Below are 15312 nucleotides of genomic sequence, written 5' to 3' on the forward strand. Positions count from 1 at the left end.
AAAAGAGAAGTGACATTCTGCTTCTCCTCCCCTCCCCCTCTCTTCTCCTTCTGCAGTCATGGCTTGATTGGTTTGAGTGCCATCGGTCACGGGAGCTCAAGGATGGCTCCATGGAGCCTCTGCCTCAGGCACTAAAAATAGCTCGGTTGAGAGCATGGCCACAGATGGGCAGAGCATCAGCCTGAGACGGGGGTTGCCAGATGGGATGCATGGGAAACCAGTCAGGATGCATGCAGGAGTCTATCTTCCCTCTTTTCACTTGGAAAAGAAGAAAAAAAAAGTATAATTTTATTGTGATTAGATAAGCTCTTCAATGCCTATTTATAAGTTAAACTTTGTCAGCTTCCTTACTATCTAAATGAAAATTCACATAACCTAACATATAAATGTTTATATCATTAATCATTTAATAAAAAGGCCACATTTTCACACAGGGACATATTCAGAAACACTTATGTTTCTCTACTTTCTATTCTTAAGTAAGGAGTTTCCCATTTTATTTTGATAGAAATTTCTCCCTATTATGTTTGTCATAACATCTTTCTGTATCTACTAACAAAGCATTTTAACTAAGAATAATGATGTCTAAAATTATCAAAACTGTGTATCATTTTTAAAATTTGCCAAATTGCTCCTTCCCCTTCTCTGAAATTATACGCTATTCAGCAACTTCCCTTTATATCACACATTTTAAAATACTGTCAATTGCACCAAATCTAAGTCACAGAAAGTTAGAAGTGAGAAGGCATTTGACTAAAATCCAGGAATCCTGAATCCTGCTTTATGCTGGTCATCCCTTTACCCCCACTTGAGGTCTCTGGAAAGGATATGAATAGAAAAAAAGGCCAGGTACCTACACACTGTTACTATAAAGCTTTTTTACCAACTTCAATGTTCCTGTGAATTAGGCTGGTCCCCATGGAAGCCTCCCCAAGCTTAAGGACTAGAATCACTAGGATAGTCTTTGCTATCTTTCCTCTTCTAAGCCTCTGCTCAAATCTCAGCCAATGGTGAAGAAAGGCCAATCAAGGAACATATGAAGAAAAATTAAGCCCGTGGAAACATTCAGCTCAGGAAAGTAGCTCTGAATACCACTGACAAAACTAAAAAAAATCAAGAAGAAAAAAGAAAGATAAAACAGAACCATAACACTGAAAAGAAGGGAGCAAAGCATTCTAGGCCAGAGAATTTAGAGAGTAATTATGCTACTATTTATGGTAATATTATGGGCAGAGAAACAAAATTCTTTAATGTGATATACATCAAGTAAGAAATCCAGTTTGAAACAAAGAAGGGGGCCCTGGCCGGTTGGCTCAGTGGTAGAGCGTCGGCCTAGCGTGCAGAGGACCCGGGTTCGATTCCCGGCCAGGGCACACAGGAGAAGCGCCCATTTGCTTCTCCACCCCTCCGCCGCACTTTCCTCTCTGTCTCTCTCTTCCCCTCCCGCAGCCAAGGCTCCATTGGAGCAAAGATGGCCCGGGCGCTGGGGATGGCTCTGTGGCCTCTGCCCCAGGCGCTAGAGTGGCTCTGGTCGCAATATGGCGACGCCCAGGATGGGCAGAGCATCGCCCCCTGGTGGGCAGAGCGTCGCCCCATGGTGGGCGTGCCGGGTGGATCCCGGTCGGGCGCATGCGGGAGTCTGTCTGACTGTCTCTCCCCGTTTCCAGCTTCAGAAAAATGAAAAAAAAAAAAAAAGAAAAAGAAACAAAGAAGGGGAGAGGACAACTTGGTAAAACCGAACAGAAAGTCTAAAACAAGGGTACTGCTTTAATGTTAAGATTAAAGAGCACAGGCTTTTGAATTTCAATCCCAGGTGTACCACTCTTCAGCTAAGTGGCCAGGAATGAAATCCATAATCTTTCCAATTCTGTTTTCTCCATCTGTAAATCACATATGAGCAGCAAAGGGCTCTTGTCTGGCACATAGTAAATGTTGAATATGTGGTAGTTTTGTTTGTTTTTTTTATTTATTGATCTTAGAGAGAGAGGGGAAAGACGAGAGATAGAAACATTGATCTACCTCTGTATGTGCCCTGACCGAGGACTGAATTCGCAACCCTTTCGTATCAGGACAATGCTTTAACCAACAGTGTTCTCAAGACAGGACAGCCTTTGCCCTGGCCAGTTGGCTCAGTGGTAGAGCATCGGCCTGGCGTGCGGAAGTCCCGGGTTCAATTCCCGGGCAGGGCACACAGGAGAAGCGCCCATCTGCTTCTCCACCCTTCCCCCTCTCCTTCCTCTCTGTCTCTCTCTTCCCCTCCTGCAGCCGAGACTCCACTGGAGCAAAGATGGCCCGGGTGCTGAGGATGGCTCTGTGGCTTCTGCCTCAGACGCTAGAATGGCTCCGGTTGAAAAAGAGCGATGCCCCAGATGGGCAGAGCATCACCCCCTGGTGGGCGTGCCAGGTGGATCCCGGTCGGGCGCATGCGGGAGTCTGTCTGACTGCCTCCCCATTTCCAACTTCAGAAAAATACCAAAAAAAAAAAAAAAGAAAAAAAATACAGGGCAGCCTTTAATAAACACCAATAAAACAAAAACCTGTCTTCTCCATATTTAGATAGCTTATTTCTTAAGTTTATGAACCACTTGATGGAGATGTGAGGTGGAAACAGGGAGATAGTACTATACAAAAGATTATTTAAAAGATTCAATACTAAATATTATATCTGGGACTTGTTTCAAAATAATCCAGTGAGAATAAAACAATGGCCATTAGTTGATGGAGCTGGGTGTTTACTGTGTACTATTATACTTTTGTGTATGTTTGAAGTTTTCCTAAGTAGAAAATTTTTTTGAAAATTCCCTTCCCTTCAATTAATACGGCAGGACAGGAAAACAAGTTCTAGCATCACTTCTACCTGAGAGCTCATGAATCTAAAAGAAAGGTAAGAGAACACAAGAACATCCAGTGGGTGGGTATGAAACTACCTACCAATGACCTAGAAATTATACCTACATTGATGGGGAGAAAGAGAAGTATTCAAGTAAAAGCTGACAAATACCCATGCATTGGGGACAAAAAAAAAATGTGAAAAACAAGAGAGTATCAAACTGAGCATCCACATGTCTTAACAAATTCCAATTCTCTACATACATTCTATACTTTTTAAAAGATTTTATTAATTGATTTTAGAGGAGGAGTGAGAGAGAAAGAGAAATGCACAGCAAGGAGTGGGAAATATTAACTCATAGCAGTTGCTTCTCTTCTCACTTATGCTTTGACAGGGCAAGCCCAGGGTTTCGAACCAGCAACCTCAGCATTTCAGGTCAACGCTTTATCCATTGCACCACCACAGGAAAGGCCTACACTTTTAAAATTTGAATAAGCCAAGTAACTCTAAACATGCTCGCATAGTATGTACTTCTATTAAATCAGATGTAAATTCTGCTGTAAAATAAAATATATTTTTTGTGGTAAATTCATAATTTTCACATGTGGGATTTTCTTTTACCAAGCAAGGTTTACTCTGGAGATCCTTGTTAAATTAGTTTTTCTTCCCCTTTATTTTGTAAATTTAGGAGAGAACATATCTTCACCCTCTGGAAACCTCTAAAAAGTCAACCAATAAGAGAAATGTACACAATAACTTAATAATGATCATGATAAAATGATTCAGACTGTGAAAAATAAATTGTGAGACTGCGTTAGTCACAGACTATCGAGTATTACCAACGAGAATAAAAATGCTCTTCATGTAAGTTTTTTCAATAATAACAATTCCCATGGGAAATAATACTGATGTTCACATCTTCTAACCCTAAAAGTAAGTCTTGAGGCCCTGGACGCGTAGCCCCGTTGGTTTGAGTGTCATACCAATATGCCAAGGTTGTGGGTCAGATCCCCATTCAGGGAACATACAAGAATCAACCAGTGAATGCATAAATAAGTGGAAGAACAAATAGATTCTCTTTCTCTCCCCCACCTCTCTCTCCCTCCTTCCCTCTCTCACTCTAAAATAAATAAAATTAATTTAAAAAAACAACAACAACAGGCAGTGGTGCAGTGGATAGAGAGTTGGACTGGGATGCAGAGGATCCGGGTTCAAGACCCTGAGGTCGCCAGCTTGAGTGCAAACTCATCTGGTTTGAGCAAAGCTCACCAGCTTGGACCCAAGGTCACTGGCTCGAGCAAGGGGTTACTTGGTCTGCTGAAGGCCCACGGTCAAGGCACATATGAGAAAGCAATCAATGAACAACTAAGGTGTTGCAACGAAAATCTGATGATTGATGCTTCTCATCTCTCCATTCCTGTCTGTCCCTATCTATCCCTCTCTCTCTGTAAAACAAACAAAACAAAACAACAAAATATATATATATAAAACAGAAAGTTAAGTCTCAATATATGTCATCTTTAACAGAGGAAAATAACTACCATGTAACTTCATACAGCAACTGGAGCAAGTTAACTTTGCTTCTGGAAGAGTTTAGTTGTGTTTTACCTTTACCTGAGAAGATATGTAAATGTTTCAAACATTAAAATACTACAAAATTATTTCTGTGGATTGGAGGGAAACATTTATGCTAAGGAAAAATCCCAATTGCTTTAACAAAAGTTATTACTCAACATTTCCCAAATGCCAAAATTTTTTTTTTCTAGAGAGAGAGACAGAGGACGACAGGCAGGAAGGGAGAGAGAACCTGGGTCCTCTGCATCCCAGGCAGACGTTCTATCCACTGCACCATCAGGTCAGGCTGGCCAATTGTTTTTTAATACCCATCTTTTTCTACATTCTAAATAAAGACAAAATAATGTATGTGAAAGTTTTCTAAAAAGTATAAAATGTGCTCTTTTCACACACTCTCTGTATATATAAAATGGTGACAAAATTAACATTTTTATGACACCTGCTTTCTACATGTCAAGTATTAGTTTATATATTCTCCAGTTACACTTACCAAAAATCTCCTGAGACAATTTTTCTAAATAATCCCCTTCAAACTTTGTAAAACAACTGTGATGGACAAACTTTTAATAATTTAGAAGTTATAAGAAACATTCCTTTACTTCAAATGGTCAAGTATTGTTAGAAGAGGTTTTTTCTTTTTTTAGAGACAGAGAGAGAGAGAGAGAGACAGCAAGGGAAAGAGGTGAGAAACATCAGCTCGTAGTTGTGGCACCTCAGTTGTTTATTGATTGCTTTCATGTGCCTTGACTGGGGGTCTCCAGCCAAGCCAATGAACCTTTGCTCAAGTCAGCAACCTTGGGCTTCAAGCCAGTGACCTTTGGACTGAAGCCAGCGACCATGGCGTCATGTCTATGATCCTACTATGCTCAAGCTGGGGAGCCTGTGCTTAAGTCAGCAACCTCAGGATTTTGAACCTGGGTCCTTAGCAACCCAGGTCGACGCTCCATCCACTGCGCCACTGCCTGGTCAGGCTATAAAAGTTTTTAATACAATTGTAAGATACAACTGAGAATTTCATTTTCTCTTTAGTATTAAATGTCTCAAACATATTCATTTCTAGTTTCGCAGTACCAAACTGTGAATTTAAATCTAAATTACCTGTTACAATTTTTTTCTTTAAGTATTCCTTGTAAATAAAATACACCTTACACAAAACTGTATTATAAGAATTTCATTATAATAAGGGCACTCAACAAAAACTGTCTCTACACAAGCAACTTCCTTGGAATGTGTAATAATGAATTGAGAAAATTGATTAAGTGATATACCAAAAGAATCCATAATTCTCTTTAATAAAATATGCATAAACATGTGGAACTAAGGAATAAAACAGGACAAAAATCATTAGGTGTCAACCAATTACTGTATCGCTTTCCCAACTTTCCCCTCAGAGAGAATCCACTAAGTAAAGGGTTCTCAGACTAATTCTGCCACCTACCTCATAAGATTCTCAATTTCAGCTGTAAGGCATCACTACACTCATCCTTTTGTGACAGACCAAATCTAACCAACTCAAAAATCAGAGAAACTAAGACTAATGACAAAATTCAAGTCTTTGAAAACAGTTTATTTAGGTTAACACCAAAAATAAAATATAATTTTCCACAAATAGATAATCTGTCAGGTATCTGGGTTTTATAAAATGTGAAAAAAATGTAATCTTAAATTTCAAAAATACTGCCATTGTGCCTGACCAGGCGGTGGCGCAGTGGATAGAGCGTCGGACTGGGATGCGGAAGACCCAGGTTGGAGACCCCGAGGTCGCCAACTTGAGCGCGGGCTCATCTAGTTGAGTCCAACATCGCTGGCTCAAGCAAGGGGTTACTTGGTCTGCTGAAGGCCCGCGGTCAAGGCACATAAAAAACAAACAAATAAACAAACAAAAAACAATAAATAAAAATACTGCCATTGTATAGATTTCTCTCTCTATTCAAACTTAGAAACAATAATTCAGACAAAATGTCTCTAAGGCATAAAAGTATCCTTCTCTACCCAAACCTAATTTATCTACCATCCAAAATTCAGGCACAGAACAGACTGGAATATGTGGTTCACCACAGTATCTAACCTTGATAATATGAACCCTCAATACAGAAAAGCAGGAGTTCAGAAGATTTAGAATTGTTATACAATTCCATCAAAAAACTAACAATTTTAACAACTCATAGAAAAGGATGTTAAAGAAGCCTTTCCTGAGTAATTCTACTTCATTTCAATCACTCTACTATTATATCCATTATTCCCTTCATAAGATAACAGCAGGTCCTCAAATAATGTTTTATTCCACATCATTTCATTAGAATATTGATGAGATGCCACAGAACTTAACTCTTATTTATATCAACTACCCTACGGTAAAACTGGTGTCATTACACATCATTTCACTTAAAGTTGAAAAACTTATTGACAACCTTAAGTGAAGGCTTACTGTATAGGCAGCTTATCTTCTTTTTTTAAAAAATTTATTTATTCATTTTAGAGTGAAGAGGAGAGAAAGAGAGAGAGAAGAGGGAAGGGAGGAGCAGGAAGCATCAACTCCCATATGTGCCTAGACCAGGCAAGCCCAGGGTTTTGAACCAGCGACTTCAGCTTTCCAGGTTGACACTTTATCGCAGGGGTCCCCAAACTATGGCCCACGGGCCACATGTGGCCCCCTGAGGCCATTTATCCAGCCCCTGCAGCACTTCTGGAAGGGGCACCTCTTTCATTGGTGGTCAGTGAGAGGAGCATAGTTCCCATTTAAATACTGGTCAGTTTGTTGATTTAAATTTACTTGTTCTTTATTTTAAATATTGTATTTGTTCCCGTTTTGTTTTTTTTACTTTAAAATAAGATATGTGCAGTGTGCATAGGGATTTGTTCATAGTGTTTTTTTATAGTCCGGCCCTCCAATGGTCTGAGGGACAGTGAACTGGCCCCCTGTGTAAAAAGTTTGGGGACCCCTGCTTTATCGGATACACTGCGCCACCACCACAGGTCAGGCACAGCTTATCTTCTGATCGACAATTATTCTCAAATTAAGGGTACTATGCAAAAGATAACATATGTAAAATACATACTGATGTGGGTTTAATATCCAGAATAAACTCTCAAACTCAACAATACAAAGACACCTTACTTAACTCAATTTAAAAATGAGCTAGATATAAGATAATCACAAACATATGAACAGATGCTCAACATCACCTGTCATTAGGGAAATGCAAATCAAAACCATAATGAGATATCATACCTATTCACTTGGATAGCTAAAATTAAAAAGACAGCTTGACCTGTAGTGGTGCAGTGGGTTAAATGTCAACCTGGAACGCTGGGGTGGATGGTTCAAAACCCCAGGCTTGCCTGGTCAAGGCACAAATGAGAAGCAACAACTACAAGTTGATGCTTCCTGCTCCTTCCCCACCATCTTTCTCTCTCCTCTCTCTCTAAAATGAATAAATAAAATATTTTTAAAAAGACAATAATAAGTGTTAGCAAGAGTATAAAGAAACTGAATCCCATTGCTGGTGGGAATGTAAAATACTGCAGCCACTTTGGAAAAGTTTGGCAGTTCCTCAAAAACTTAAAACAGTTGTGTCCTGGCCAGGTTGCTCAGTGGATCAAGCGTTGTACTAAAATGCCACGGTCGCAGGGTTCAATCCCTGGTCAGGGCATATACAAGAAGCAACCAATGAGTGCACAACCAAAAGGAACTAAGCAGAACAAAGAGTTGATGCCTCTCTCGCTCTCATGCACACTTTCTCTCTCTCCCTCCCCCTTCTTCTATCTCCCTCCATCCTCTCTCTCAAATCAATGGGGAAAGAAAAGTTACTGTGTGACTCTGCAATTCCACTCCTAGGCACATACCCAAGAGAAGTGAAAACAAATGACCATACAAACAATGCTGCTATTATTCACAGCAGCATTATTCATGGCTGGCAAAAAGTAGAAACAAACCAAATGTCTGTCAACTGATGAATGGATAAACAAAATGTAGTGTGTCCATACAATGCAATATAATTTAGCCATCAAAAGCAATAGTGTTGATACATGTTATAACATGGATAAATCTTGAAAACAAGCTAAGAAGGTAGATACTAAAGGCCACATATTGTATGATTATATTTATATGAAATGTCCAAAATAGGCAAATTCATAGATACAGAGAAATTAGGGATTGCCAAAGGCTAGGTCATAGGAGGAATGAGAAGTGACTGCTATGAGTATGGGGTTTCTTTCTTGGGTAATGAAAGTGTTCTGGAATTAGATAGTGATGTTTGCACAACCCTGTGAATAAATTAAAAACCACTGCACTGTATACTTTAAAGAGGTGAATTTTACGGTTGGTACATTATATCTCAATTTAAAAAATTCAGGGTATGGACCACTGTACTACAATACTTCTAAATAACACAAGAGATAGTAAATAAAATGAGCTAATAATTCACACTGGAATTATCTCAAAAGTAAAGGACAAGTATAAGAAGTAGTTTAAAAATATTTGCTAATACAGTATAGGATAATTTGGAAGATAATGATGGTAAATTTTTAACTTGAAGCTACAAAAAATAACAGTTTTCTCTATTTGTATCTACCCAATATACAGACTCCATACAGCAACTAGGTAGCCATAAAAAAAAATCAACAGAGAAGTTCAGAAGCACATCAAAACAAATCAAGCCCCATTTGCTGGGCTTTCAGGATCAGTTTGCAAACCAGGGAAGAAAACTAATCTTTTTATTTTATATATACTTGCATTTGCCACAGAAAATACTTTTTGACTGTTTCCAAATATCAAATCCAACCTTTAAGGATGAAAATTTGTCAATACTAAGGGTACTCAAAGAATTAATGTCATTGACTTTAGGCAACTCCAAATATAGGTTCTGTACAATGGAGTAAGGTGTTGTCTCCAAATGGGCTTACTTAGAAGAAACACTGCTGTGGATGACACTATTGTCCCTGTAAAGGAGATTTTAAAAAACAATCTGTGTCTGCCCTGGCCGGTTGCTCAGCAGCAGCTCATCGGCCCAGAGTGTGGAAGTCCCAGGTTCAATTCCCAACCAGGGGACAACATGAGCCGTGCCCATCTGCTTCTCCACCCCTCCTCCTCTCCTTTCTCTCTATCTTTCGCTTCCCCTCCCGCAGCCAAGGCTCCACTGGAGCAAAGTTGGCTCAGGCACTGAGGATGGCTCCATCGCCTCGGCCTCAGGCGCTAGAATGGTACTGGCAGCAATGGAGCAACGCCCCAGAGGGGCAGAGCATTGCCCCCTGGTGGGCATGCCAGGTGAATCTAGGTCTGGGCATGCGGAAGTCTGTCTGACTGCCTCCCCACTTCTCACTTAAGAAAAATACACAAAAAAACCAACCTATGTCACAGTTGTAGAGTTCCACAATGAAATCTTTATAAAGGAAACATATTTTTCCTGAGGCAAAAATCAAAATGTATAGTAAACTGCAAGTTGCCTAACAAAGAGTCTCCATTTTCTAACCTGCATCAGAAAATCCTACAACCTACTTTTGCAAACAAATCACCTATATGTCCCCTACATGAATCATGAATTAAACAGACATTTTTGTCCTTTTCTACTTCTGCTCACTTGTTTTTCATTACAGGAATGCCTATTCCATACTCATCAAAAATGAAGCAAAAATCTGCCACATTCTTTTTTTTTTTAAAGATTTTATTTATTCATTATAGAGAGGGGAGAGAGAGAGAGAAGGGGGGGAGGAGCTGGAAGCATCAACTCCCATATGTGCCTTGACCAGGCAAGCCCAGGGTTTTGAACCGGCGACCTCAGCGTTTCCAGGTTGACGCTTTATCCACTGCGCCACCACAGGTCAGGCTGCCACATTCTTTATGAAGCTTTCCTTCATCATCTTTAAGAGATTTCTTTCATTTCTAAACACACCTTACAACTTGCCTGCACCATAGTAAGGCATATTCTGCACTGTACTATAACTGAATACACTATATTTTCTCTAAAGACTAAAAAATTCCTGAAGATTAGGGCAGCTTCCCCAGTATCCTTGCTTGTCTATAGCACCTGGTACCAAAGCAGATGATTAATAAATATTTAACTGAAGTACTTACCTAACTGCCTTTCCTTCCTAAAAATAGCACTACTAAACAACTGAGTGACTAGGCAAATATTCAAAAGTGGCAAGTCCCCTTACACACTAAACAACTGATTTTCACTCTATAAAAAATTTCAGGTCATCCTGTGTAGTCAGTCCCACAAGGCTAACAAACAAACAAACAAACAAACAAAAAGCATTATTCAGATGCTTCCTAGAATTGCTCCAACTACAAACACATGTGAGGGAATTAGGCCAATGTGAGATGACTCTGTACCTCAAAGAGATTCATCCTGACATCCTTCAGTCAAGCTAGATCTAAGCTGAAATCACAACTTCACCTTACATTGGGAAAGAGCATGTTCAGAATAAAGCAAGGACGAGGAGCAGTCAAGCATTAGGTTCTATCACAATAGGCAGCATAGAGAACCTCAATCTTCCCGGAATCTGAACTCATCATCCTCATTCGAGAGGACGCCTCAATAATCACCTAGTGACCAAACATTCATCTTGATCATGATCACTATCTGAACCTCCTATTAATTCCAATTCAACTAACCAAATAATGGAAACACCAACACTTCCACCTCCATAATCCAGACCTTCCCCCCCTCTCCCCCCAAAAAAGTAGAAGGGAGAATTTTGGAAATAAGAGTTCTTTTTTTTTTTTTTTTTTTTTTTTTTACAGAGACAGAGAGTCAGAGAGAGGGATAGACAGACAGGAACGGAGAGATGAGAAGCATCAACCATCAGTCCTTCATTGCGACACCTCAGTTATTCATTGATCGCCCTCTCATATGTGCCTTGACCGCAGGCCTTCAGCAGACCGAGTGACCCCTTACTCAAGCCAGCGACCCTGGGTCTAAGCTGGTGAGCTCTGCTCAAACCGAATGAGCCCGCGCTCAAGCCGGCGACCTCAGGGTCTCGAACCTAGGTCCTCCACATCCCAATCCGACACTCCATCCACTGTGCCACCGCCTAGTCAGGCAAGAGTTCATTTTTTTTTTAATGTACTTATTGATTTTACAGAGAGAAAAGAAGGAAGAGAGAAACATCAATCTCTCATTCCACTTATTTATACACTGATTGGTTGATTCTTGTATGTGCCCTGACCAGGGATGGAACCTGTAACCTTGGCATACAGGGATGATGCTCTAACCAACTGCACTACCCAGCCAGAGAGAGAGATCTTAAACTCCTGTAAGTTCAATACTAAAACCAAATGACCCTAAAGATTTAAGATTATCGGTCAACAGAATCAAATAGAAAGTTAACTTTTCAAAACCAATCCCATTAAAATAAGAGAGAAATGATTACATCTGCTAGTGACAACATATATACCTGTCTTTTAGATTACACATAAGGATCACTGCCAGCGTTTAATACAGAAAGTTAACACTACAATTGATTTTCTTATGACTTTCCTTTTAAATTATGTACAGGGTGGGGCAAAAGTAGGTTTACAGTTGTTCTTAAGGAAAACAATACAATAAATAATAATACAAGAATAAACTTTGCATTTCACATACACACAACTGTAAACCTACTTTTGCCCCACCCTGTATAATAAAAGGGAAAATACCAGACCCAACTGATTTTAGTTGGGAGACTACCAACTATATATTACTGTTCAGATTAAAATACTGCTCTGCACTCTGGACACTAAATATCTCTGAACTTATCGACCTCGGAAGTGGATATTTGGATTTAAAAGTATGCTTTAAGAAAACTGATCACCAGATTAATATCTTCCTTCGAAAAATGAATCTAAAATTTGATATTCAATTCAGATATTTACAGAAGGATTTACTTGTCATTTTTAAAAAAGCTTCTCAAGCAGCATATTGACACTAGCAATGACTGATAAAAAGAGGGCATGAGGCTAGGATTCTAAGCAATTAAAATAAGACAACTCATTAAAACCATCTAAAGTAAAGCAACAATAACTTAATAAATCTACAGGATTACTGTCATCAATTTCAGAATCTTTTAAAAACAAAAAAGCTCTACTAAAAATACCAATCACTAAAAAAGTGAAGCAAATACAAAAACTAAAAAGTATTCAAAATAATTTCAGGATTTCCTATTAACTAACAATTCTGACAACATTAATTCCATACTTGTCAAAACATTCTAAATGTCTTATAAGCTCTCTTATAGATGGTCACAAATAATACATAACTCAAAAGTGCTTAAGCAGACATAACATTTCAGCAAGTGTATGATAGCTTTGAAAAAAAATAAAACAAGTAGAGACAGAGCAGGGTAAATGATAACCGATAAACCAAAGGCTGATTCCTGGAGGGCAGAGCTAGGCTTGGGTTGGCAGGAGGGAAATTTTAAAATATATCCGTCCACAAGACAAATTATAACAAAAATCTGAGTCATGCGGCATACGTTTTAAAATGTACTTTTAACCTTTGGACAACCAAAGTGATATCAAATACCTAAAGCATTGTTGCTTACATTAATTTTCACATTACAGTCCAAATCTTTAACAAAGTTCACATACATTTTCATAATGAAACACTGCAGAAATGGGAAGACACATATCCTCCAAGTAAAGATAACCTTATTTTTGACTTGTTTAAAGTTTCAGTTTTGCTTTATAATCTATTATAGAAAACATCTCCTGTGGGACATTGTAAAGGGCATACCCTCCTGTCAAGCCAGAAAGCTCAAACACAAAGACACTGAGAGAACCAAGTGCTGTAATTCTTCCAAACTGAGCCTCTCCAACACCCCCTCACCCTTCCCCCCAACAGATATGTCTATTAAATCAGTGTCTGTTCTCCCCCTCGCACAACAAAGAGAACTTCTCACCGCATGAAATTGCCGCTGAATGGACACCAGAAAGCAGGATTTGCATAATTCCTCCAACGAAACCCTGTCGGGAAGGAGGGGATGAGGGGCCCAAGCGAACGGATACAATCTCCCGATTCTGTTGGGGAAGACCTGGTTCCTAAGAGTCTCCCCCACGGGTGGGGTGGGGGCTTGAATTCTGGGCCTCCCCGAGGACAGGGCGTGGGAGACGGAGGACGACGAGGGAAACATTTCCCCACACATCAGCAGCACCGAAGCAAAGACGGGCAAATAACAATACTGGAGGACAGGCGAGTCAGACACAAGGATGGACTGGGGCTACGGGGCGGCGGGCGGAGCGGAGACACCACACGGGCCACTTACTTTTTGGAGGGGGGTTAAATATATGAGTTAAGCCCTTATGGTCCCGCCGGCCGCCGCACAGAGGGAAACGGGACCTTGGGAGAGAAAAACAGACAAAACACACAGTGTGAGAGGCGCACCTCGGCCGCCCGGCCCCTCCCGGGGCGCCCCCGTCCACGCTCCCTCGGGCCCGCGAGGGAAGAACCACCGGGGCGGCCCGAGGTCCGGGAGGTGGGGGGAGGACGAGGCTCTCCGCGAGGCGGCGGCTCCGGCGAATCTCCCGGGAGGGGACAAGAGCGACTTGTCTTTTCAGTCGGACCCGGTCCCACCCCCCTTCCTCCCCGCCGCGCACACGCCGAACACAAATACACACACACCGACCCGAGCGTCGAGGATTAACTCCCCGGCCGCCACCGTCGCCGTCGCCCGTTGAGGAAGTGCAGCAGCTGCCCCCCGCGGCCATGACACCCCACTTCGCTCCGTCAGGCGGACCCCGGGCCTGTGACAGCTCCGGCTCCCTCCGCCCCCATCTCCATCTCACGCGTCGCACACGCCCGAGCGCCCGCCGGCCCGCCGCGCGTGCACGTGGGGTCGGGGGCGCGCGCCACTGCTGCGCGTGGGGGAGGGGCGGCGCGGGATGGGGACGGCGCCCGAGAGAGCGCAGGACAGGGCTGGGTTGGGCCCAGCACGGTCCCCGACCTCGCGCTGGGCTCTGAACGACCCGCGGCGGCGCCCTCACTCAACTGGCAGCGCTACGGGACGAGTCTCCACAATAAGCCGGCTGCGGCGCCGGGTCGCCGGGCGAGGAGAGGAGGGGAGGGGAGGGAGAGACACGCTCTCCCGCCCGGGGAGGGTGCGCGGAGGGGAGGGGCCGGCGCGCGCGCTCAGGCCCGAGCCCAGGAGTGCCCGCCCGGAGGTCGCGCGCGCGCGCGCCCGCACTCCGGGGGGTGGGGGAGGGGGGACGCCCGAGCCAAAGAGGGCGGGCGGGCCGGAGTCCCAATTGCCTCTGTCCCGGCTCCCTCCCACGTCCGGGGCGGCCGGCGGCGGGGCGGCCCGAGAACCTGAGGCGGCCGGAGGAGGATCTCACCTACACAGTGAATGAGCTTGTGGCGCCACGAGTCCAGTTCTTGCCGAAAGCCGCGTCTCTCAACGGAGCATTGCTGCCGCCTACACACCCTCGCCATCTTCTGCCGCCCGCCCGGCCCTGCCTCCGCCGCGGCCCCGCGCACGCCCAGCCGCGTCGCCCGGGGCCGCGCACGCACCCGCGGCCTGGGCGTCGCGCCTCCCGCCGGGGGCGGTGCGGGGGCAGGGCCCGTCTCACCTCGCGGTGGCCCGGGCGTGGACCGGGGGGTGACTTGGGGGCACACCCGCCCGGCTCACAGCGTCGCGCGGCCGGCCAGGTTGCGGTCCTCGCGGTCTTTGGCCGTGGTTGCCGCTGCCTCTGGACGCCCAGAAAGGCACCTTCCCACGGCCAGAGCTGAGCCCCTCCGATCCCAAGCCGCCGCCGCACTGTCTCCCAAGTCCACGGCTGCCCCTTCCTTTCCCTTCCCGAGGCTTTTTGTGTCTTAAACCAGTCCCATTTATCACTTCCAACCTGCCTATCGCCAGGCACCAACTGTTGCAAGTTCAGCGGTAGCTGGTTCTCTGAACTTTTTGGTAGAAACTGCTCCTCCAAGGAGCCTGTT

At 43.2% G+C, this 15312-nt stretch overlaps 1 protein-coding gene across 2 annotated transcripts in view; it reads right to left on the minus strand.

Moving 5' to 3' along the window:
• The window catches only part of LCOR (ligand dependent nuclear receptor corepressor), a 153892-nt gene extending 139502 nt beyond the window's left edge, over nucleotides 1-14390 (minus strand). For both annotated transcript variants that reach the window (XM_066355585.1, XM_066355584.1), the window contains exons 1-2: nucleotides 14005-14390; nucleotides 13649-13722 (exon numbers count right to left, since the gene is read on the minus strand). In XM_066355585.1, the coding sequence (XP_066211682.1) occupies nucleotides 13649-13722; nucleotides 14005-14090 (160 nt within the window). In that variant the 5' untranslated portion in view covers nucleotides 14091-14390. The remainder of the gene's footprint in view (nucleotides 1-13648; nucleotides 13723-14004) is intronic.
• Between the last annotated feature and the right edge of the window lie 922 nt (nucleotides 14391-15312).

Source organism: Saccopteryx leptura, chromosome 13, assembly GCF_036850995.1.
Source record: "Saccopteryx leptura isolate mSacLep1 chromosome 13, mSacLep1_pri_phased_curated, whole genome shotgun sequence".
NCBI classification, from domain to species: domain Eukaryota; kingdom Metazoa; phylum Chordata; class Mammalia; order Chiroptera; family Emballonuridae; genus Saccopteryx; species Saccopteryx leptura.